Genomic DNA, 21669 nt, shown 5'->3' with positions numbered 1-21669 from the left:
GTCAGTCACAAACATAAATTTAAACACATGCACACACAGATTATACATTTGCCAAATCCTCAAGTAAACTTTTTTGCATGTTGCTATTATGGAGTGTGTAGAATTCAGGAATGTTTTTTATATTTATTTATTTAATTCATTTTGGAACAAGGCTGTAACTTAAAAAAATGTGGAAAAAGTGATGTGATAGGAATACTTTTCAGCTGCACTGTACCTTTAAACCACACTCGCACACACACATTCACACAGATCAATGACTGGGTTAGGCCCTACTACTGATTGTAAGTCTGCTAAAATGTCATACGTTTACATGAAATAGCATAATGTACAAGCAGCATACTGCTGCCACCAGGAAGAGTTGTATGGTAACTGTGCATTTACTTATGATGTCATGCTTTCTTTACGTACAGAATAGAGTATTTGTTGTTAGGTTGGTGAAAGGGAGTGTGTGTGAGCGTCTTTATGTTTGGTGGTTTTTATTGACCTTTGTTTTTGTCCCATCAGCCAGTGGGTAGAAAGAGACTAAACCGGGATGTAGCCTTGAAACCCTGCACACTCATTTCATTCATTCATTTCTTCAGTCCCTGTCAACAGATTCCATGATGTGAACCTTAAAATCACATCTTCATGATACATCATCAACCTGGGGAACCAACTTATTCTCATTCAGTCACGTGTCTATGAATCATTTTAGTCTTTCACACGGCAGTACAAAATCTGAGAATTCCAGAGAAATAAGATATAAGAACTTTTTGTTGTCTTTAGAAATAAAAAGGTAAATCTATAATAAGTCCTTATTCAGGAGCAATTTGTGAAGATTTGGACTGAGCATGGAACAGTAAAAGTAATATTATGATTTCTTTAATAATTAACTAATGTTTTGGTGTAAGTTCCCTATACTATTTTTTCTAATTATTTCAATATTTGTAATCAGGTGACACTACTGCGTATTGTTACACGTTCTCTAATATACAACTGACCCGTTACAGTGAAGAATTGAAGTTGTGCATACATCCCACAGACATTTTTTGTTTGGTTCACCTGTTTGTTTTCTTTTGTCTGTGGCTTTTTGCATAACCCGACCCCGACCCCTCTCTTCTCGTTTTCTCCTGTCTGCTTTCCCTGCCTCTCCTCTCCACCCCTCCCTGCTGTAGCCTCACCGGCTGGGAAAGCTGGCTGATCAGGTATGAACACTCATCTTCTCTCATGAGAGAAAGAGAGAGAGAGACAGAGAGATGAAGTGACACAAGGATGAGTTACAGACAAATTGTCACTTTTTGGGGGGGGTTGCATATAGCTTGAGAAAGATGATCACATATAGCTAGAAAAAAGAACGCCCTGTTTAGATAAAACTTTATGCAAATGTTCATAGCAACACCGTCCTGAATATCCTAAAACCTCCAGTATTCCATATTCCTCAGCCTTCGGAAAAATAACTAAACTCAGGGTCTTCAGCTTCACCTGCACAAAGTCATGCATCGTGCTTTAACTTGCTCTGCATGAATATTAATTCACTCGGTGGCAATCTTTCTTCACACACAAACACACAGACTACTGTACACGTCCTCCTTCAGCTCTGGTCACATGACTCACGCTCACTGACTGCTGCTGGTGTGATGGAGGGAACTAACAGGTTATTACAGCTCAGTTCACACTTGTGCCAGACAGTCTGCTCTCTGTCGTTTCATATCTTCTTTCAAGCCCTCTGTTTTGAGATTCCGCTCTTCTGTTCTCCCTCATCTGATCTGCCTTTTTCTTTTTGCCGATGATTTGCATGTGAACATAATCAGTTTGTCTTTGCTGGGGCTTTTATGTTTAACTTGTTAGACTGGTTGATGAAGTGTTGGGAGTTAGGAAAACATTGAGGTATTAACCCTGGGATGATATTGGCTGTTCCAGGGTACGTCTGGTCCTGACCCAACCACTGTTTATGTGGATATGAGGGCTCTGAGACATGACCGGTAAGGCCACTATTGAGGGCATAACACTAATACACAATTTAACATGGATTTTGAACCGCAAACGTTGTTCTTTGTTCTTTTTTCTCAAGTGTGCGTTTGGTAGAGAGGGGCTCTCCACACAGCCTATCCCTGATGGAATCTGGCAAGGTGGGACAAAATTTAAATTGTGTTTATTTTACTGAAATTTTGCAGTTGTGTGTGTGTATGTTACACCTTATAGTGGAATTGTATCTATGTAAATCTCTATAATTAAATGAAGAGAAATAATTTAGTTGTACCGTCTGACTCGAAAAAGACATAGAAAATTTTACCCATCATAGAAGTTTGGATTGTCTACAATAATGGCTTTGGGTGTGTTTTGTGTTCAGATCTTACCTGGGGTTCGCATCATCATTGCCAATCCCGAGACCAAAGGACCAGTGGGAGATTCACACCTGGGAGAGGTTAGACCGATAAGGGCCTGCTTGTGAGATTTAACAAATGTGGCTTATCTGTACTTGCCACCACCGGGTTAACTGTGAAATAATTGGTGCCTTGCTGTTCTTGTGTGTCTCATGCTCCACTGTGTTTTCTTCAGATTTCCTCCCAGAGGACTGTATGCATGCTGCATGCAAATCAAATAATTTATGATAATGATTTTTATTTTGCTGAAACAATAGTAGCCCTGTTTTGAAAGCAATGTAATAGATATTTCTTTGGGCACTTATTTGCTAGTTCAATGTCAAAGCTGTCCTCAGGATTTATATACATAGATAAGCAAAAACATTAACAAACTGCTTGACAGTTATCTGTATTTTGAATAAGGGAAACTAGAGGAACTATTTTTTTATAAAGGTTATAAAGATGTGAGGTGCCCATAGCGATTACCGACATCTTACTTTCTCATTCTAGACACTTTAAACCCCCTGATGCCAATACCTCACATGCAAAAAATAGTCCATAAAACCAAAACACACACAAAAATATTCTAAATACTTCTGCAAAAAAATTTTTATTCTGTTGGGGTAGTTGATCAGCATATGCAATGCACAGTGTCTAGATTAGCTAATTTTTGATCATGTTATAGAATTGGAGGTGAACACTGTTGTTAATTTGTGCAAATACTATTTTACAAAATGTGTTTGCTAGGTACGCCTGATTCAGTGAATTGCTGAAACATCCATTTGTGTGTCTGTTTGATTGTAGATATGGGTACAAAGTACACAGAATGCCAGTGGTTACTTTAGTGTGTATGGAGATGAGAACCTACAGTCGGACCACTTCAGCGCAAGGCTGAGTTTTGGTGACACACACACGATTTGGGCAAGAACAGGATACCTGGGCTTCCTTCGCCGAACCGAGCTCACTGATGCCAGTGGAGGTGTGTGTGCATAATAACATGCTGGACTGTGGCTAAGAATCTTGATTTGCCTTGTGATTAGAATGTTAAATTTTTATTATTTAAACACAAAACGTGTCATGTGACCGGTTTGGTATGTTTGCTGTGGGAAGAGCTAGTCTGTGGTATGACTGTGTGCTCTGTCTGTAGAGAGGCATGATGCTCTGTATGTGGTTGGTGCACTGGATGAGGCGATGGAGCTGAGAGGAATGCGCTACCATCCAATCGACATTGAGACCTCTGTCTGCAGAACTCACAAGAGCATCGCAGAGTGGTGAGTTACAACTCAACATCTCACAATTAAAAATACATTATATATTGTTTTAATTCTCAGAGGTGGAAAAAGTACTGAAAAATCTAATTGAGTTAAAGTATCTTTACTTTGCTTAAATTCTACAGTAAAATTCTAAAGTAAAAGTACACATCTAAAAAACTACTGGAGTTAAAGTAAAAAGTACTTAATTTAAAATGTACTTTGAGTAAAAGTTACTAAGTTACCTTCAATTACTTGATGTAAAAGAGACTAGTCATAAATCCAATCCAACACTAGTTGTTTAATTTAACTTTTAGGTGGTATAGGTATAATGTACAAACTATGTTCAAACCACACCATAAAACATTTTAAAGGTCCCATGACATAATTTTTTTTTTTTGCTTTAAGATCTTATCTTAAAATGTATCTGAAGTCTCTTTCCGAAATTCAGCCTTGGTGCAGCATTAAAGCCACTTTGAGCCATTGAGTTTCTGTGCCTGTAGTTTTAAATGCTGATGAGGATACTGTGTACGGTATACAGTTATGGTTCCTTTATCTGACATGACCGCATATAGCTAAAAAAAATGCTGAGCCGTAATGTTCATAGTCACCCCGTCCTGAGTATCCTAAGACCTCCAAAATTCCAAAAGTCCTAAATTCAGTGTCTTTAGCTTCACCTGCACAAAATCATGCATTGTGCTTTACTTGCGCTACATTAATATTAATTCACTCTGTTGCAGTCTCTCCTCTCTTGGTGCAGCATTACAGCCACTTTGATCCAGTCCTACAATGCGATTTCCACAGGACATGCCGTTTCGGTGTCTGTAGCTTTAAATGCTAATGAGGAGAAGAGAGGCCTATAGAAATGAGGAGGCATTGCAACTGCAATGCTTTGCTTATTTGCAAACCATATCGGTCAGGGGAGATAATGTTTTAGGGGAGGGGTGCAAAATTCTCTGGGTAGACAAAGCATGTGAAACGGGAGGTAACCCGTATGACTTCATAAGGGGCCAAATTCCAGATCTGACCGTCTGATTTTCATGCCATGGGACTTTTAAGCACAGTTGGCCACAAAAGTGCCAAATTTTGAATTGTATGGTTTTTTAAAATAAAAAAGAGAGAATAAAGCCAAAATCAAACTGTGAAAATGTAGCGTATTGCAATACTTGGGTCAAGTTGTACTTGAGTAAAAGTAAAATTGCTTATTTCAAAACCAACTTAGAAATTTACAAATTACTACAAACTACAAACTATTCAATTACAGTAAATGTAATTCATTGCTTTCCACTTCTGGTAATTATATGCTTACTAAACATCTAAATAACAATATAAAGTATGCAATAATCTAATTGTAAGCTAATTGTTTAGGTACTGTTGCTTCCTTCACTATGTGTGCTCATGATTTCTATTGTTCCGTTCTTTTACAGTGCGGTGTTTACATGGACAAACCTACTTGTGGTTGTCGTGGAGCTTGGTGGGTCAGAACACGAGGCCCTGGACCTGGTTCCCTTGGTAACAAATGTGGTGCTAGAAGAACATTACCTCATTGTGGGTGTGGTGGTTGTCGTGGATACAGGCGTCATTCCCATCAATTCGCGTGGGGAGAAACAACGCATGCACCTGAGGGACGGTTTCCTTGCCGACCAGCTTGACCCGATATATGTAGCCTACAACATGTAGTGCGAGAGGAGAGAGAGAGGAAATACAGATGGACCATTCTTACTGTGGAAGGACCTGGTCCACTCAATCTGCAATTAAAAAAAAAAAAGACAGCTTCACTGTGCTGTAAATATAATACAATACTCACTTGCACGATCCAAAGTGCTAATCTAATTTTAGGAGAGCTCAGAAATCTTGGTGGATTCTGGTCTATCCAGACCAGTGTTTCTGAACTTTACATTTTATATGAAGCTGATGTCACTTTTTTTAAGGGTCCCTTTTTAGAGGCTAGGAGTATTTTTGACTACATATATTTGCAATCAATTGGGCGATTTTTGTTTTATGTTTAACTTTTTACAATGTCATGGCTAATGCAAATTTTTTTTGATACAGAACATATCATTTTAATCCTCAGGACTGATGTGATACACTATGGATATTTTTTAATTGCTTGTTTTCAATGTCTGTTCAGTTTTTTTTATTATTATTATTGTTTTTTGTAAGAACTGTTCCTATGGATGCTGTTGAATCCTGTGACATTATGTTGGCCATGTTTGTTTGTCTAGAACTAGTGCACTACCCCTTAAGGGAACTTTCATAATGCTGTGTAAGTATGTATAAAAATGTATCTAATATATTTTCTGCTATGTAGCATAATCAGAGTACACTTGTCAGGCTGTTTATATATTTGCTGATATACACAAATGTAAATACAAATACATTGAAGGTCAAGCCAGCTCTGCTTTTGTAGATGTACACTGCCTTCACCACGGTCTTGGAAACAGATACTGCAGCATTTCAGTTACATTTTGACAACATTAGGGTGACCCTATGGCATGATGCTAGATGGGAAGAAGCTTGCAGAGTGCGCAGCTTTTAAAATTTCAGCATCGCTTGCTTACACTCATGAAAAGCAATACTGCAGTGTCGAAGACATGTCCAGCAATGCCAGATGGGTTGGCTGATGGACATCAGCCTGGACATTTCTGTCTGTGCTATTGTTTTGTGGCTTTTTGTCAAGGCTCTTGACTTCTTCCAGAGCATTTTCTACTGAAGCTGACTTAAAGCACTTTCCCCTCCAAGTCAGCTTAGTGTAAGAAGCAAGACTTTCTATGGTTTCAGAGGCATGTAGAAGTGTTCTATGTTCATTTGTGTTTTTTCGTGTAATAAAATAAATATTTTGAATGATTTTTTATGACATGTTTCTTTTTTGATTAATCAGTAACGTAATCACGTAATCATGTGCACCAGTATGTGTACAACTTTAACCCTTAAATATTTTGTTTTGCAGTTTCATAAGTATAACAGTAAAGGTTTCCATAGAACACCATACATACACCATACCCAATTGCATTGTTAATGCAGTGGTTCTCTACTGACAAAGGATAACACAATAGAAAAAGAACAGGGAGCTCAGTAAAAAAATCTTCCCTGCTGGATATTCCTTGGTGAACTGTAAATGGAAACATGGAAACTGACAACTATAGTGTTGCCAGTGATAGGATTTTTTATGGCTCAGCATAACAAGACATTTGGACAGTCCTATGGCTCCAGATTTGTGGTAATATTACAGTTCATTAATGAGCCCCACCTTATAAAGTGAAGTGATTGTCACATGTGATAGCAGCACAGTACATGGTGCACACAGTGAAATTTGTGCTCTGCATTTAACCCATCACCCTGAGTGAGCACTGGGCAGCCATGACAGGCACCCGGGGAGCAGACCACCACTGCCCCATACCACCACCCTCTTACCACCACAGGTGGTGCTATACTCCCACTAATATCATTTGTGCAGATTAAAGTCCTACATGTCTTTATTATACAGGTTTTACATTATGCTATTGGTGGGTGGGGCTCTTCTTCTGGAGAAGTTGCCAGTGGCTAAATATAGTAGACAAACAAAGAGTCATAAATAAGATCAGCTCTGATCGGAACAATAACATCAGAAAGAGTTGTGGGCAGGTCAGGACAGAGTATTTACCTGTTTGTTTTAATCAGCATGTCAAATGCCAGCCCATGTTGTTCTGGTGAGTGGCTCTCAGTCCAAATCTCTTCTCCTGGTACTCAGGGATGAAGTCAAAGTTCCTATTGATCCTATGAAAAAGAAAAAGAAAGAAGTCCTCTGCAACACTTTTGTTTTCTCACGGTCCTCCTTTGCAGAATCTTCAGGTCAATCTGGTTGCTCTGGATGCTGCTCCAGTGACAAAGTGCTGTCCTGGTCATGGTCTGGAACAATTTCAGGCTCTGGCTCACCATATCTGGGTTTCTGCAGAAGGGCCCTCTGTTCTTCTCCTGTGGGTGGCTGTCAACTCGATCTCTGGCTGTTTGTTTTATATATATGTGTGTGTGTGTGTGTGTGTGTGTGTGTGTGTGTGTGTGTGTGTGTGTGTGTGTGTGTGTGTGTGTCTTTTATAAGTGTTTTGTAGAAGTAGGGCTTCCATCACTGTTGGTCTGTGAAGTAGGTGACTTTTTTTCCGCTTTTCCACAAACATTGGTTAACACACCAATGTCTATCTTTCTGTCTGTCCATCCATCCAGCCATACACCTATCCAACCATTCATGCAGGTATTTGTTTAGAAATGTAGAAATGTGTGAGTGTGTGTGTGTGAGGGGGGTGCTCCTGGACATAAGGAGATCCAACGCCTTGTCATCTCCCATAGAGTCTGCTGAAGCTGACATCTGTAAAAGGACATAAGAGAACATTACACTCGTAAGACCTTCTCTCTGTCCGTATAAACAGGGGATTTACTCACCAATCTGGCCGGTGGCCATGATGTTGCCTCCTTTCATTTCCCTGTGGATCATCTGGATTTGGTGCAAATAAACGAGCCCCAAAAAACACACGGTGTCCATCAGACACAGGAAACCAGATTAGTGTCTGTTGTGTGTGTATGTGAGAGTGTGTTCACAATTTACCTCCAATGCCTCTCTGTACACAAATGCAACTTGTATCTCGGCAAAGGCAATAGCTATCCACACAAACAACACAGAGTAAACAGGGTAATGGTGTTTATAGGTGAGCGTGCTAACCACTTGTATAGTGACCAGGCAGCCTTTTTTTCTTTTTGAGACCTGGAAATTGTGTCCGGAAGGGGTTTGAATTTTTGACACGCATCATGGGTGTCCTACACACCCTCTCATGCTAGTTTCCCACATTCTCATGCTAGTCCAAGTACTGCTAGCAACATCGCTAGCACGCTCCCCACTTCCTCTAAATTCAAGAAAGGACAGGACAGGACAGGACAGGACAGGGGAGACATCTGTTAACAGGTGAACGTGCAACACAACAAAGACTCGACGGCGAACAGAAACGAACAGGGCGGCTTTATACATTCGACACAGGTGAACACGATTAGGGAGCACTGGTCCTGCATCACACTGCTGCTACTCCTCACAACTGACCTGGCAGAAGTTTATTGCGGGATGCCCTTCCTGATGCAACCCTCCCAGACATCCCCAGTAGCTGGGCTTCCTGTGTCACAATGCTGATGTATCTAATTCCATAATTCACCCTGATACCCTCTTTTCCCCAGTTAAACAATGCACAAGCACCAAGCCATACACTAGATCTGTTTAGTTATTACCGACCAGTATGGGTTCATCATTTACTGTGTGGTAAGTGATGAAACAGGAATTTTTCATTATCTTATTCACACACATGCAAACAGAGACACATAAATGATATTTAAAAATAAAGACACATCATGATCCATTTTTAATTGGGTTGCATTTTACTTAAACAACAAACAGTCTACTACAGTAAGTCGGCTTATGAAATTTTGCATGCATGAATTGTTAAAGTACTTTACAAAAGAAAGTCTATTGCACAACAGTTTAGTTACTGCACATAAATCTGATCTATTGCACACAGAGAGGCTGTGTTACTGTGGAAGTGAGGTTGATATCTTGCACAATATGAAGCCAGTCAGCATCAGTATTTATTTGTGAATATGTGTTGAATACTTGAAAGGATAGCACACCCGTAAACGTAAAGTATCACAGGTGGCTTGCTAATGGTAAAGGGACCCCGACCACGCCACCCTAGGAATTTCACCCAAGAAGTTATGAAACATCACTGAAATATTTAAAAAGAACGTGCAGATCCATTACTTAGGAGCAGGAGACTGGGTTCCATACATTGATAATATTTATTAACAATTTACTTTGAATTTTAAGCCACAATAAATTACAGGTTGCCGGTTCAAATCCCGATCCACCACTGAGGTGCCACTGAGCAAAGCACTGCTCCCCGGGCGCCTGTCATGGCTGCCCGCTGCTCACCAAGGGTGATGGTTAAAAGCAGAGGACACATTTTGTTGTATGCACCATGTGCTGTGCTGTGTATCAAAATGACAATCACTTCACTTTCAAAGTGTGATGCCTATCACATGCACGCATGGGTTCTGTCACCCCCAGCTGCTGCTCATTCAGTGTAGGTGACTAGAACCCTTTATATGTCAGATTGTCCCACACCCGTTTCCGGCATTGATGTTGTTTTTCCATGTATGTGTGTGTTCAGTTGTTTGTTTGTTTCTGGACATCCACTGTTTTTTCCCAGACTATTTATGTGTATATGGAACTTTTTATATTATACAGTCGGCACATTCTCTAAGCTATGTATTATTTTTTTTGCTGCTCTGATCTTGTACTTTCTGTTCACTAACAATGTACATTTCCAACTTGTGGGACTAATAAAGGTCATCTTATCTTCAAAAGTCAAAGTCAAAGTCAAAGTCAGCTTTATTGTCAATTCTGCCACATGTACAGGACATGCAGAGAATTGAAATTACGTTACTCTCAGACGCATGGTGCATACAAGTAACATTAAATGCAAAACAGTAACATTTTATACAAAGGTATAAATACAATTTTAAAAAACACAATATACAATTTTAAAAACACCATATACAAATAAGGGCACATGGTGGAGAGTGCAAAACCATGTAGTGCAGTTTAAAGTGACAAAGTGACAAGTGAGGTAGTTGGCATGGTCAGTTTGTGCATGGTCAGTTTGTGTGTGTTAGGGTTCAGAAAGTTTGTGGAGCAGAAGAGGGGAGTGAGGGGAGTGGGGGCAGAGCCGGGAGGGAGTTGAGTTCCCTGACAGCCTGATGGGTGAAGCTGTCCTTCAGTCTGCTGGTCCTGGCCTGGAGACTCCGCAGTCTCCTCCCTGATGGCAGCAGGCTGAAGAAGGTTTGCATTGGGTGGGTGGGATCAGCTGCTATGCAGAGGGCTTTGCACAGGCGTGTACTGTAGATGTCTTGGAGGGAGGGGAGAGGGACACCGATGATTCTCTCAGCTGCTCTGACTATGCGTTGGAGAGTTTTTTGGCAGGACGCATTGCAGGCTCCAAACCACACAGTGATGCAGCTAGACAGGATGCTCTCGATGGTTCCCCGGTAGAATGTGTACATGATGGGGGCTGGTGCTCTTGCTCTTCTAAGTTTGCGGAGGAAGTAGAGACGCTGCTGTGCTTTCTTGGCCAGTGCAGTGGTGTTATTTGTCCAGGAGAGATCCTCAGTGATGTGCACACCCAGGAACTTGGTGCTGCTCACTCTCTCCACGGATGCACCGTTGATGGTCAGAGGAGCATGCTGAGTGTTTCCTCTCCTGAAGTCAACAACAATATCTTTCGTCTTCTCCACATTCAGGGAGAGATTGTTGTCTCCGCACCACGTGGCCAGGCGGCTCCCCTCGCTTCTGTAGTTAGACTCATCCCTGTTATTAATGAGTCCCACCACTGTCGTGTCATCCGCAAACTTGATGAAGAGGTTGGAGCAGTGTGACGGAGTGCAGTCGTGGGTCAGCAGAGTGAAGAGAAGGGGGCTCAGCACACATCCCTGAGGAGCCCCCGTGTTAAGGACGATGGTGCTGGATGTGCTACTGCCAACCCGTACTGCTTGTGGTCTTCCTGTGAGGAAGTCCAACAGCCAGTTACACAGTGAGGTGTTGAGCCCCAGCTGGATCAGTTTTTGTGTGAGCTGTTGTGGGATTATAGTGTTAAATGCTGAACTGTTAAAGATGTCTGTGAAGACATCAGTGAGTTCCACTGCACAGTCCTTCAGTACACGACCAGGAATGTTGTCAGGGCCCGGAGCTTTGCGAGCGTTGATCCTGCTGAGTGATCTCCTCACACTGTCCGGGGACAGAGTCAACACCTGGTCACCAGGAGGGGGTGTGGTCTTCTGTGCTGTGGTGCTGTTTTTCCCTTCAAAGCGAGCGAAAAAGGTGTTCAGCTCGTTCAGCAGGGAGATGGTGCTATCACAGGTCTGTGGAGGGGGCTTGTAATCCGTGATGGTCTGATATAAACACAAAGTCCGCCGTGACGACGACCCTGTCGGCACGATAGCATGTCAGCTGGTCGAGCTGAATGGCGCGGTCCGGGACACTGTCGCTGAGCCATGTTTCCGTGAACACAAAAACACAACAGTCCTTTACGTTCCTTTGGGATGAACGTAGTAGTCGGATGTAGTCCAGTTTGTTTTCCAATGAGCGAACGTTGGCCAGAACGATGGAAGGGATAGCAGGTTTGTGTGGGCTAGCCGCTAGCCTAGCTCGGAAAACTCCGCTCTCACACCGCTTATCTTATCTTATTGTGCTATTTTTTCACTTATTAAAGCTTTAGACTGGTATGGCAGATGATAGAACAAAACTTATTGATGTGAATCTCACAAAAACAACCAAACAAGGTTTAAAACAATAAAAAAAAAGACATCCGCAATGATTAGGAGAATTTGGAAGTCAGTGCCCACCTTGCTTTGGTTGGTTGATACAAACTCCTGACATATTTTATTATTCTGATCTAGTGATTTTCATCATCATTTTGTAATCATGATTTTAAAATGATAACATGGTGCAGAAGTTGGGTTGTGCAAGTCTCAGCAGATTCTTCATAGATGCTCTTTTTTTTGTCCTTCCTGTTCTGTGGCTCTTGTTCTGCTTTTGGTCTCTGGGAAAAACTTGAGACATTTTAACATGAGCCAGATCAATAAATGATCTGAAATATATTTATATGATAGTCAATGTTATAAAAATATCAATAACAGAGGTGGAAATGCTTTAAATCCTTTTTTCCTATAAATGAAAAAGGTTTTGCTTAAGAAAATCTCTATTTCTGCAACATTCCTTCATTCCCAATGGCTGTGCTACACACACACATGCACAGACACAAACTCATTCATTTACACAGATACATTAATATGACACTCTGGCATGAAAATTTAACTCCAATATAAATACAATGAATGAATAACAGCCACTCAGTTTCAAGTCTCATTTGTTTCTTCAAAGTAACTCTTTTTTTTATTATTATTCTTCCTGATCTGTGGTTTGTTTTTCCGGTTTTGGTGAACAGAACGGAGCATCAGTCCTTTGAAAAGAAATGATCTGACTTACTTTTAATACAATTACTGTAAAATAATCATAGAGGCTGAAATGCTCCAATTTAAACTTTAAAATGTCATTATTTGAAGAAGGAATAAAGGAATTGTCGACTGCATAAAATACATCTTTTTGAAGTAGATCCGTCTTGAACTGAAGTGACTTTCTGAAGATTGAGATGTTTCCTCGGCTTATCTGCCTAATTCTCACCCTCGCTTCAGCTACAGGTCAGGAATGTCTGTGTTTATTTATTGCCACTTATTTAAAGGGAGCGTGAGGGATTTTACTGATGATTTGATCATTAGTTGTGAATTTCTGATTCCTGCTTTTCTTTTCCTCTCAATAATTAAATAAACTAGAATATGTGAGATATTTTCTAATGCTATTTGAAAATCTATTGATAGACAGATTCATTTTTCTCTGCAGTGTCCAGCACTGGACAGTCTGTGGTGAAGCTGGAGGGAGATTCTGTTACACTGGACCTACAGAGACCTGCAGAGACGGGGATAAAACGTATAATATGGAGCTTCAACCTGAATACAGACATTGTTACATATTACAGCAATTACAAGTTGAAAACAGAAGATGAATTTAAGGACAAAGTCTATTTCAACAGTAGAACTTTCTCTCTGCTGGTGAAGAACCTAAGGAAGAGCGACAGTGGAATTTACAGAGCAGAAGGGCCTGGTGGCTGGGTTCTTGCTGAGTACAGACTCCGTGTGCTGGGTGTGTATTTTTTAACCTCACATTTCAAAGTGTGTGTTTTGTGTTTGTGTAACAGATCTAATCAGAGTGTCAATAACCCATTCATAAGTATACTAGTAAAAGTAATAAACCTATTGATTTACCAACAGCCTATAGCCTATTTTATAAAAATGGTTATTTTGAAGTGCTGGTGGTAAGAGTTAAGACCCGACTAGTGGTCAAGATTTGTGTTGCCTGAGCTTTCCTCTTTTTATTGTGATTATTATTGTGGTTACGCTGTTTAATTAAAAACCTGAAAAGGTTTCACTGATAGCAATGTGTTTGCTGAGCATAACATTAGACATTCTTATGTATCAACATTAGCCTAATAACAAACCACATGGGCAAATCCATTTGAGATATTCACCAAATAAACTTTTAAATAGCGTATTTAGCTCATCTTGCTAGTTAACATAACCGACGTTGACTGTACAATGAAACACTTAAAAGGTTGTAAAATAACACATTTTCAATAGGCTACGTACATTAACCAACACACAACTAACATTAGAATGACAGACAACACATATGATCAGGTCACACTGAAAAAAGTGAACACCTAATATTTAACCTAACATCAGTCACACCTAATATTTTAGTATTGATATAATTTGGTTTATTCACATGCTAAAATATTAGGTGTGACAGATTAATTAAATTGTTTTAGTGTTCAATTTTTTCAGTGCATTCAATGAGAATGAATGACATAACTGGCTAAGCTGCTTCTAGTGCCGAAGTGGATAAAACAATACAGTCCACATTAGAGTCTACAAAGTAATGTTTTTTAACAACAAAAGAAAAATGTTAAGATGTGTCTCTTTTGGGGGCTGCATGGATGAAATGTAATTGCACCTTGAAAATTATGCTTTTTAAATTGTTACTGAGTTATTGTTTCTAAACCAGCACCTTTCTTTTAATGCCAAGATGCTGAAGAGTCCCAGTTTGTTTCTATGTTTCAGAACCAGTGGAAGCTCCAGTCCTCACTCTGGTCACTTACTGGTCCACCGGTGACTCCTGTCATGTGACTGTCAACTGTACTGGTGGTGACCGATCTCTCATGTCAAGCTGTGATAACACTTCCTGTTCTCCGGAGGGCGGGGCCTCTACTGACTCCACCCTCTCCATGTCTGTCAGAGATGACATCATCTCCTGTAACCATAGCAACCCATTCAGCTGGAAAAGTCAGACAATTGAAATTAATCGTCAGTGTTTCAGTGATATCGGGGGTAAATGTATTTTATTCTTGTGTTTTATGGACGTTTTTACCTGTCTGCCTTTACAGTTTATCAGTGTGTCATGGTCTTTCATGTTAAACACACTAATCTTCATTTTTTAAACACAGAATCACATGTGTGTTTACTTTAGTTCTCAGTGTGTGTGTGTAACAGTACTCAGTATCTCTGAGATTGTTTCAGTACTTAGTGTGTGTGTGTGTGTTGCAGTACTCAGTGTGTGTTTTTATTATTGTGTATTTTAGATGCTGTGGGCTCCTCTGCTGGATTTTCTCCCAGTTTGCTGAAAGCAGCTCTGATCTCTGTACTTCTGCTCATCATGGCTTCTGCTGTTATTGCAGTTCACATCCGAGAGAAACAAATCATTTCATAATCATTTCACTATATTGACTTTTAATATTACCCTCCAAGGTTTTACAAATATTGTTACTCTAATAAGAAATATATTCCTCTATACTTGATTTAGAATTTTCTGTAAATAGTGAACAAGCTGCTGGTTAACTTTAAAATGAAATAAGTTTATTTTTTCTAGATGGACTCCTACGTCAAGGGAACTAAAAATAGAGAATTTCCTCATTTTAAGTGAAGTGATTGTCACATGCGATACACAGCAGCATAGCACACGGTGCACACAGTGAAATTTGTCCTCTGCATTTAACCCATCACCCTGAGTGAGCAGTGGGCAGCCATGACAGGCGCCTGGGGAGCAGCGTGTGGGGACGGTGCTTTGCTCAGTGGAACCTCAGTGGCACCTTGGCGGATCGCGATTTGAACCGGCAACCTTCTTATTATGGGGCCGCTTCCTTAACATGAATTATCATTAGTCTAATTGATCTATTTAATAATTGCTTTGTTTCTAGTGTTGTAGTCAAGACCACCTATACCAAGACCAAGACATTGCTGAGACTTGAGGGTACCAAAACCAAGACTGAGGCCAAGACCAAAACCAATTTATTATTTTTACAGTTAAATTCCCCTCACTGTTCCACACCCCTCTTCCATAAGATGAATGGTAAATTGGTGTGCTATCATAAACTGCTGTGTATTTGGGTAGAGGGTGGAACTGACAGCCGAAGGGGTTAGATAGGGGAAAAACTAAATTAAACCCAAAATAAAGAAATATGATGTGAAGATGATGTACACACCAGGATACATGAGTTCAGGAAGTTATATATTGGGACATCAACTGGGTCACAGCCTCATGTGGATTATGCTTGACTGGATTATGGATTATGATCGATCAAAAGAACAAGCAGAGCCACTCAAGTCATACCCAGTGCCAGAGAAACCATTCTGCCAGGGTGGGAGCAGATCTGTTTGCCTGCGATGGCAAGAGCCATATAGGGGTAACAGACTACTTCTCAAACTACTCAGAGGTTGCAACAATTCAAGCCACATCTAGCAAAGCCTTCTTGAAAACAGTATTTGCAAGACATGGTGTTCCATGTGATCTTTGCCAGTGAATGGGGCTTCCAGCATGTAACATTCAGTCCACATTACCCCAGATCAAATGGCCTTTTCATCAGAGCCTGATGATCTACAGGAGTGCAGCACTACAGAACGGATTGTCTCCAGCTCAGATGTTGATGGGACTTGATGTCACTGTCTGTGATAACTTGCCTGCCCTAGTAGAACTGACAGAAGGTCAGTTCTACTAGGGCTGTTATATCTTTTGCTGCTCATGGCCCTTCTGTGTCTGTGGTTTTGTCATGTTTTATCATAGGCGGTTGTCCAGCACACTCTTGACCCTACAGTTCTGAATCAATCTCTAAATTGCCTTTTCTTTCCAAATTCTTGAAAAACTTGTTTATAATCAACAGATGGCCTTTCTGGAACAGCAAATTATTTGGTCTGGTTATAGGTCTTTACACAGCATTGAGTTAGTGCCTATAAAAGTTTTTAACAATATATTTTAGCCACAACTGCCAGCCATCACACTGTTGTAAATGGTAATTGGTGACATGGGCACATTGTAAAAAACTGCCCTGACATTATGATTGCATTAGCACCAATCGGTTTTCTATCCCCCGTTTTTGGGGAGTAAGGGCGCCCTCGTTTTGCGAGGTGCGCCTGCTGCTGTAGGGGGTGGCAGGAGATTCTCTGACTGGCTGGAACAGCATTCAAAAACCAGCTCACAAAATAAAACATGATGCTGAAGAAGCTCCTTATTCGAATTGTCATTTCCACCTTCAATTCTGCTCAGCAGGCTGAAGTGCCCGTATTACGCCTGTAGGGGGTGTAGTTCAGTGATTCTGTTTCAGAAATAAAGAACGTTTTAAATCTGTATATGGTGATGGTCTCTGTGTCCACTCAACATTTTCCACTGTAAAAATTGACCTGGGAAGCTCATGTGCACATAGATGTATGATGAATATGAACATTTCCATGTAAATAGTATAGCAGCCTGCAATTTATAAGGTGAATAAGGACCTAATCGTCATTGTGTTCTCTAACTTGTACTCTACATGTTGTGTACTCCTGTTTGGACATGTCTGTTGTGCTTTTTGTCACAGGGCCTGCATCACCTTGTAGCAGGACCCAATACTACAACAGATCACTGATCTGCTACAAATACTGACTGGGAAAAGTGGTCACTAAATATCAGAATGATAAAGCAACAGTAAATTTGGATGCAACTAGTTTTAGATATGATTTTCAAAATCATTTCATTAATTTCAGGTCATATAAAAGCCTTCACTGATGGACAGGGATCATCATGGTCAGTCTTGGTGAAGCTTGTTTCCTTATTTTAACTCTGAAGAAAACAGTTTGATAAACGTTTCAACACCAGACTAGAATTTTTAATGAACCATGCGGCCACGTTGCTTTGGTTGGTTGAAGCAAAAATCTGGAAGTTTTATGATTTATCATGATTTTTTTAACATGATAACATAGTCTGTGCTACAGAAGTTTTATAGCTCCAGCGGGTTCTTCATATGTGAACATTTTTTGTCCTTCTTCCTGTTCTGTGGCTGTTCTGTGATAACAGAGGTGGAAATGCTCCTATTTTGACTTTACATTTTGATTCAAAAAGGTTTTGCCTAAGAATCTCTATATTTCTGCAACATCTTTCCTTCATTCCCAATGACTGGATTTAATTGGTGCTGAATATGCTGCCACTTGCTTCCAGCTTCTGAATCCTGTTGATGTGAACAAAGCAGAATCAGCAGAAATCTGTGAGTACATGGACATCCTCTTTTTGTTTTTTTCCATGGTATTCCATCTTGTTTGGAGTGTGAGCTGTGCAATCCAGTTCCTTTTCTGACCTTCCAGCTTTGGTGACACTCGTCACCTGATTTCCAGTAGGTTCTAACCACTGGACACCAGAAACAGCCCAGCATGAAAATACATCACTCAGGTGTTCATGTTCTGAGTAACAGACCGATCCTTGACAGGTACCATAATAAGAAGATAATTAACAATATTCACTTCAACTGTAAATTCTAGTTTTCACAAAAACACACAAGCACACACACACACATGTCATGTAACATGACATGCTGGCATGAAAATTTAACTTCAATATAAATACTGTTAATGAATAACAGCCACTCAGTTTTCAGTTTCATTTTTATTGCATCTTGAAAGTAACTCTTTTTTTTATTCTTATTCCTGTTCTGTGGTTTCTTCTTCTGGTTTGGTGAACAGAACAGGGCAGCAGTCAATTGAACATAAATGATCTGACTTACGTTCTATACAATTACTGTAAAATAATCATAGAGGCTGAAATGCTCATGTTTATTTGTTAAAAAGTGATTATTTGTATAACGATCTGGAGTAGAAGAAGGAATAAAGGAATTGTCAACTGCATAAAAGACGTCTTTTTGAAACCGAAGTGACTTTCTGAAGATTGAGATGTTTCCTCGGCTGATCTGTCTAATTCTCACCCTCACTTCATCTACAGGTCAGGAACGTCTCTGTTTAATTATTGGCACTTATTGGCAATTATTGGTGTGAGGGATTTTACTGATGATTTGATTGTTAGTTGTGAATTTCTTATTCCTACTGCATGTAGGTGGGGGACCATTTTTTCTTTACCTCAAAAATTAACTAAACTAGAACATGAGGAAATTTTTTAATGTGATTTGCAATTCTACTGACAGACAGATTTGTTTTTCTCTGCAGCGTCCAGCGCTGGACAGTCTGTGGTGAAGCTGGAGGGAGATTCTGTTACACTGAACACACAGAGACCTGCAGAGACGGGGATAACACTTTTAATATGGAGCTTCAACATGGAGACAGACATTGTTATATATTTTATACGTGATGACATTTTGGAAATAAAAGATAATTATAAGGACAAGGTGCTTTTCAATAAAGCAACTTTCTCTCTTCTGGTGAAGAACCTACAGAAGAACGACAGTGGAATTTACACAGCAGAAGGGTCTGGTTCCCAGGTTCTTGCTAAGTACAGTCTCAGTGTGTTGGGTGTGTATTTTTTACCCTCATATTTAATAGTCAGTGTTTAGTGTTTGTGTGTGTAAATGTGTGTGTGTGCGTTTTGATGGTTTTAAATTGTTACTGAATACTCAGCTTGTTTCTAAACCAGCACCTTTCTTTTAATGGCAAGATGCTGGACGAGTCCCAGTTTGTTTCTATGTTTCAGAACCAGTGGAAGCTCCAGTCCTCACTCTGGTCACTTACTGGTCCACCAGTGACTCCTGTAATGTGACTGTCAGCTGTACTGGTGGTGACCGATCTCTCATGTCCAGCTGTGACAGCAGCTTCTGCACTCCGGAGGGCGGGGCCTCTACTGACTCCACCCTCTCTCTGTCTGTCAGAGATGACATCATTGTCTGTAACCATAGCAACCCAGTCAGCTGGAAAAAACAAACAATTGAAATGAACCTGTGTTACCCTGAGAACAGGGGTAAGTCATTAATGTTCAGTTTTTACTCAAGAGAATTATGTGCGTGTGTGTATGTGGGTTTGTTATGGTGCTCAGTATTACTGAGTGTGTGTTTTTATTATTGTGTATTTTAGATGCTGTGGGCTCCTCTGCTGGATTTTCTCCCTGTTTGTTGAAAGCAGCTCTGATCTCTGTACTTCTGCTCATCATGGCTTCTGCTGTTATTGTAGTTCACATCCGAGAGAAACAACGCAAATCAGATTAAACACACAAATTCCATAATCATGTACACTCAAATGTAACATCACAACTTTCTTTTTTAATAACGTTTTTATAGATATTGTTACTCTGATAGGAAATATCTTCCTCTATACTTGACTTTGAATGTTCTGTAAATAGTGTTACAGCTCCTGGTTTAATATAAACTGAAATAATTGGGACACAAATGAAAAACTCAGAACACTGTTTTTTATTGGTTCTAAATGGGCTCCTACATCGAGGGAACTAAAAACAGGGATTATCCAGCGTCCAGACATGTCAGGCTATAACATTCTACTGATGCTCAGCTATGCCTGGTGTCTTTACACTGTAGTGGTGACGGCCTGTGTCATGTGACTACTGCCATTTGAGATGCTATTTGGTTTGATGCTCTTCTGCTCTGTAAGCCTGATGAAGACCAATACAGGCTGAAACATGTTAGCTACTGGCTTAGTGCTGAAACTGCTGAGGACGTCACACTGTTCACCTTTGTGTCTCATTTCATCTTGTCTTGAATTCTCTGTCTGATACCGGAGCCCAGACTGAAATTCAATAAAAAATCTGTGAGGTGACCTGAGGAGGTCTATACAACACCAAGTACACAACTGAGTAGGCAAATATTCTTCAGGATTCTTGTCCTACACAAGAGGACTGAAGGTTATAATTAAATTAAAAGTATCAACAAAGTGCGGACTTATGCAACCAGCTTATTGTATATTTTTTATGTAATTGGGGTCTAATTTTTTTACATCACAAAAACCGTCCAGTTTAACCAGGACGTGTACAAAGTTTATATCCTCGGAATGTACCGTTCCTCATGTCATAAACTCATTTCAAATTTTCTTTGTTAATAAATCTGTAAAAATGTCAACAATTCTGTGTTTTTCTGTCATAATGGGGTGCTGTGTCTACATTAATGAGAGAAAAAATGAACTTAAATGATTTTAGCAAATTAAATGAATACTGTGGTGGTGGAGGCCAGAAAGAGTTAGGACCAGCATGCCTCGCGGGTGATATACGCGCTGACGGGACGGGCGTGTACGGGTGCTTTTTTGTGTTCTGTTGGGGTTCAGGATATCTGAGTTCTGGGGATTTCATGTGGCATGTGCAAGGGGAGAAGTGGCACACCGAGGAGTAGATGTACAGGGTCAGAGGAGAAGAAGGGCCACCTCCCTGTGATCTGTAACCCTGAGGAGCTGTAATGGTTGGTGGCGCCGCCTACTGGCTTGTGTTCAAAAAAGTGATTTACTGAAAACTTTAAGGTGGACAAGACTTCTCCTTTCCTGACATTGCGGCGATGGCTCGAGACAATACTTACCTTACCCCCTGTATAAACCAGTATTGTACATTACACAGGAAATTACAAAATATTTTTTTAAAACTAAAACTCAAAAACCTGTACAGAGTATAAAAAAAGAAATAATGTAAAACCTTCTGTACACTGAACAAGGACAAACAGGACAACGTCATGTAAGATGCTTGTAAGTGGCTGTGCATTGTGCAGTAAACTGGTTCATGTGTATGTGGGACATTTCAAACAAGACACACAAGACAAGAGATACATGTGCAAAACGAGCGAAATGTTAGAAGGAGCATAAGGCTGGAAGTGGAATGTTGTTGAGTTTAACAGTCTTTTGGTAATAGCAGTGAGTTGAGAGCTCTGACTGCTTGTGCAATGTCTTAAGCTGCCGTTTGAGAATTGTGCTGTTCTGACCTCCGACCACGGAGGGGCCAAGACAGAGAAGAGTCTAGATGAGTGTCTTCCTCGTACCTTCTGCGGTGGAGGGACCAGGCGAGCAGTACTGGGGGGTTGGAGAGTGTGAGGTATAATAATGGCTCTGAGGTAGGACGATGCTGCTCCATGTTTGGCTTTGTATGCCAGCATCAGTATGTAGAACCTGATGCGGGCAGCTACAGGGAGTACAGGGAGTGGTGGAAGAGTCGGGGAAGATTA

At 40.4% G+C, this 21669-nt stretch overlaps 3 protein-coding genes across 6 annotated transcripts in view; all 3 read left to right on the top strand.

The window, feature by feature from the left end:
* The window catches only part of LOC114788853 (disco-interacting protein 2 homolog C-like), a 39162-nt gene extending 32722 nt beyond the window's left edge, over positions 1-6440 (top strand). The window contains exons 33-39 of one of the 2 annotated variants that reach the window (XM_028977778.1): positions 1155-1184; positions 1900-1961; positions 2051-2108; positions 2330-2404; positions 3147-3321; positions 3490-3613; positions 5020-6440. In XM_028977778.1, coding sequence (XP_028833611.1) covers positions 1155-1184; positions 1900-1961; positions 2051-2108; positions 2330-2404; positions 3147-3321; positions 3490-3613; positions 5020-5272 — 777 coding nt within the window. In that variant the 3' untranslated portion in view covers positions 5273-6440. The remainder of the gene's footprint in view (positions 1-1154; positions 1185-1899; positions 1962-2050; positions 2109-2329; positions 2405-3146; positions 3322-3489; positions 3614-5019) is intronic. The other variant, XM_028977779.1, reaches the window with a different exon arrangement.
* A 6145-nt stretch (positions 6441-12585) lies between these two features.
* LOC114788958 (CD48 antigen-like) lies at positions 12586-16557 on the top strand. Of its 3 annotated transcripts, none has more exons than XM_028977946.1 (4): positions 12586-12859; positions 13059-13358; positions 14336-14602; positions 15469-16557. In XM_028977946.1, the coding sequence occupies exons 1-4, from the start codon at positions 12811-12813 to the stop codon at positions 15474-15476; spliced, it is 624 nt and encodes a 207-aa protein (XP_028833779.1). In that variant the 5' UTR covers positions 12586-12810; the 3' UTR covers positions 15477-16557. The 3 variants fall into 3 exon arrangements, with proteins under 3 accessions (XP_028833779.1, XP_028833778.1, XP_028833777.1); XM_028977945.1 differs by lacking the exon at positions 15469-16557 and adding an exon at positions 14854-15310 and having other exon boundaries at positions 14336-14578; XM_028977944.1 differs by lacking the exon at positions 15469-16557 and adding an exon at positions 14854-15310.
* A 1698-nt stretch (positions 16558-18255) lies between these two features.
* Positions 18256-20473, top strand: LOC114788062 (T-lymphocyte surface antigen Ly-9-like). The gene is made up of 4 exons (XM_028976203.1): positions 18256-18512; positions 18734-19036; positions 19215-19478; positions 19592-20473. Exons 1-4 carry the CDS (start codon positions 18464-18466, stop codon positions 19720-19722), a joined length of 747 nt encoding a protein of 248 aa, XP_028832036.1. The 5' UTR covers positions 18256-18463; the 3' UTR covers positions 19723-20473.
* Positions 20474-21669: the final 1196 nt, after the last annotated feature.

The sequence above is a fragment of the Denticeps clupeoides genome, chromosome 4 (assembly GCF_900700375.1).
Source record: "Denticeps clupeoides chromosome 4, fDenClu1.1, whole genome shotgun sequence".
Taxonomy (NCBI): domain Eukaryota; kingdom Metazoa; phylum Chordata; class Actinopteri; order Clupeiformes; family Denticipitidae; genus Denticeps; species Denticeps clupeoides.
Note: the sequence above shows the minus strand (reverse complement) of the source record. Positions and strands in the feature narration are given on the sequence as shown.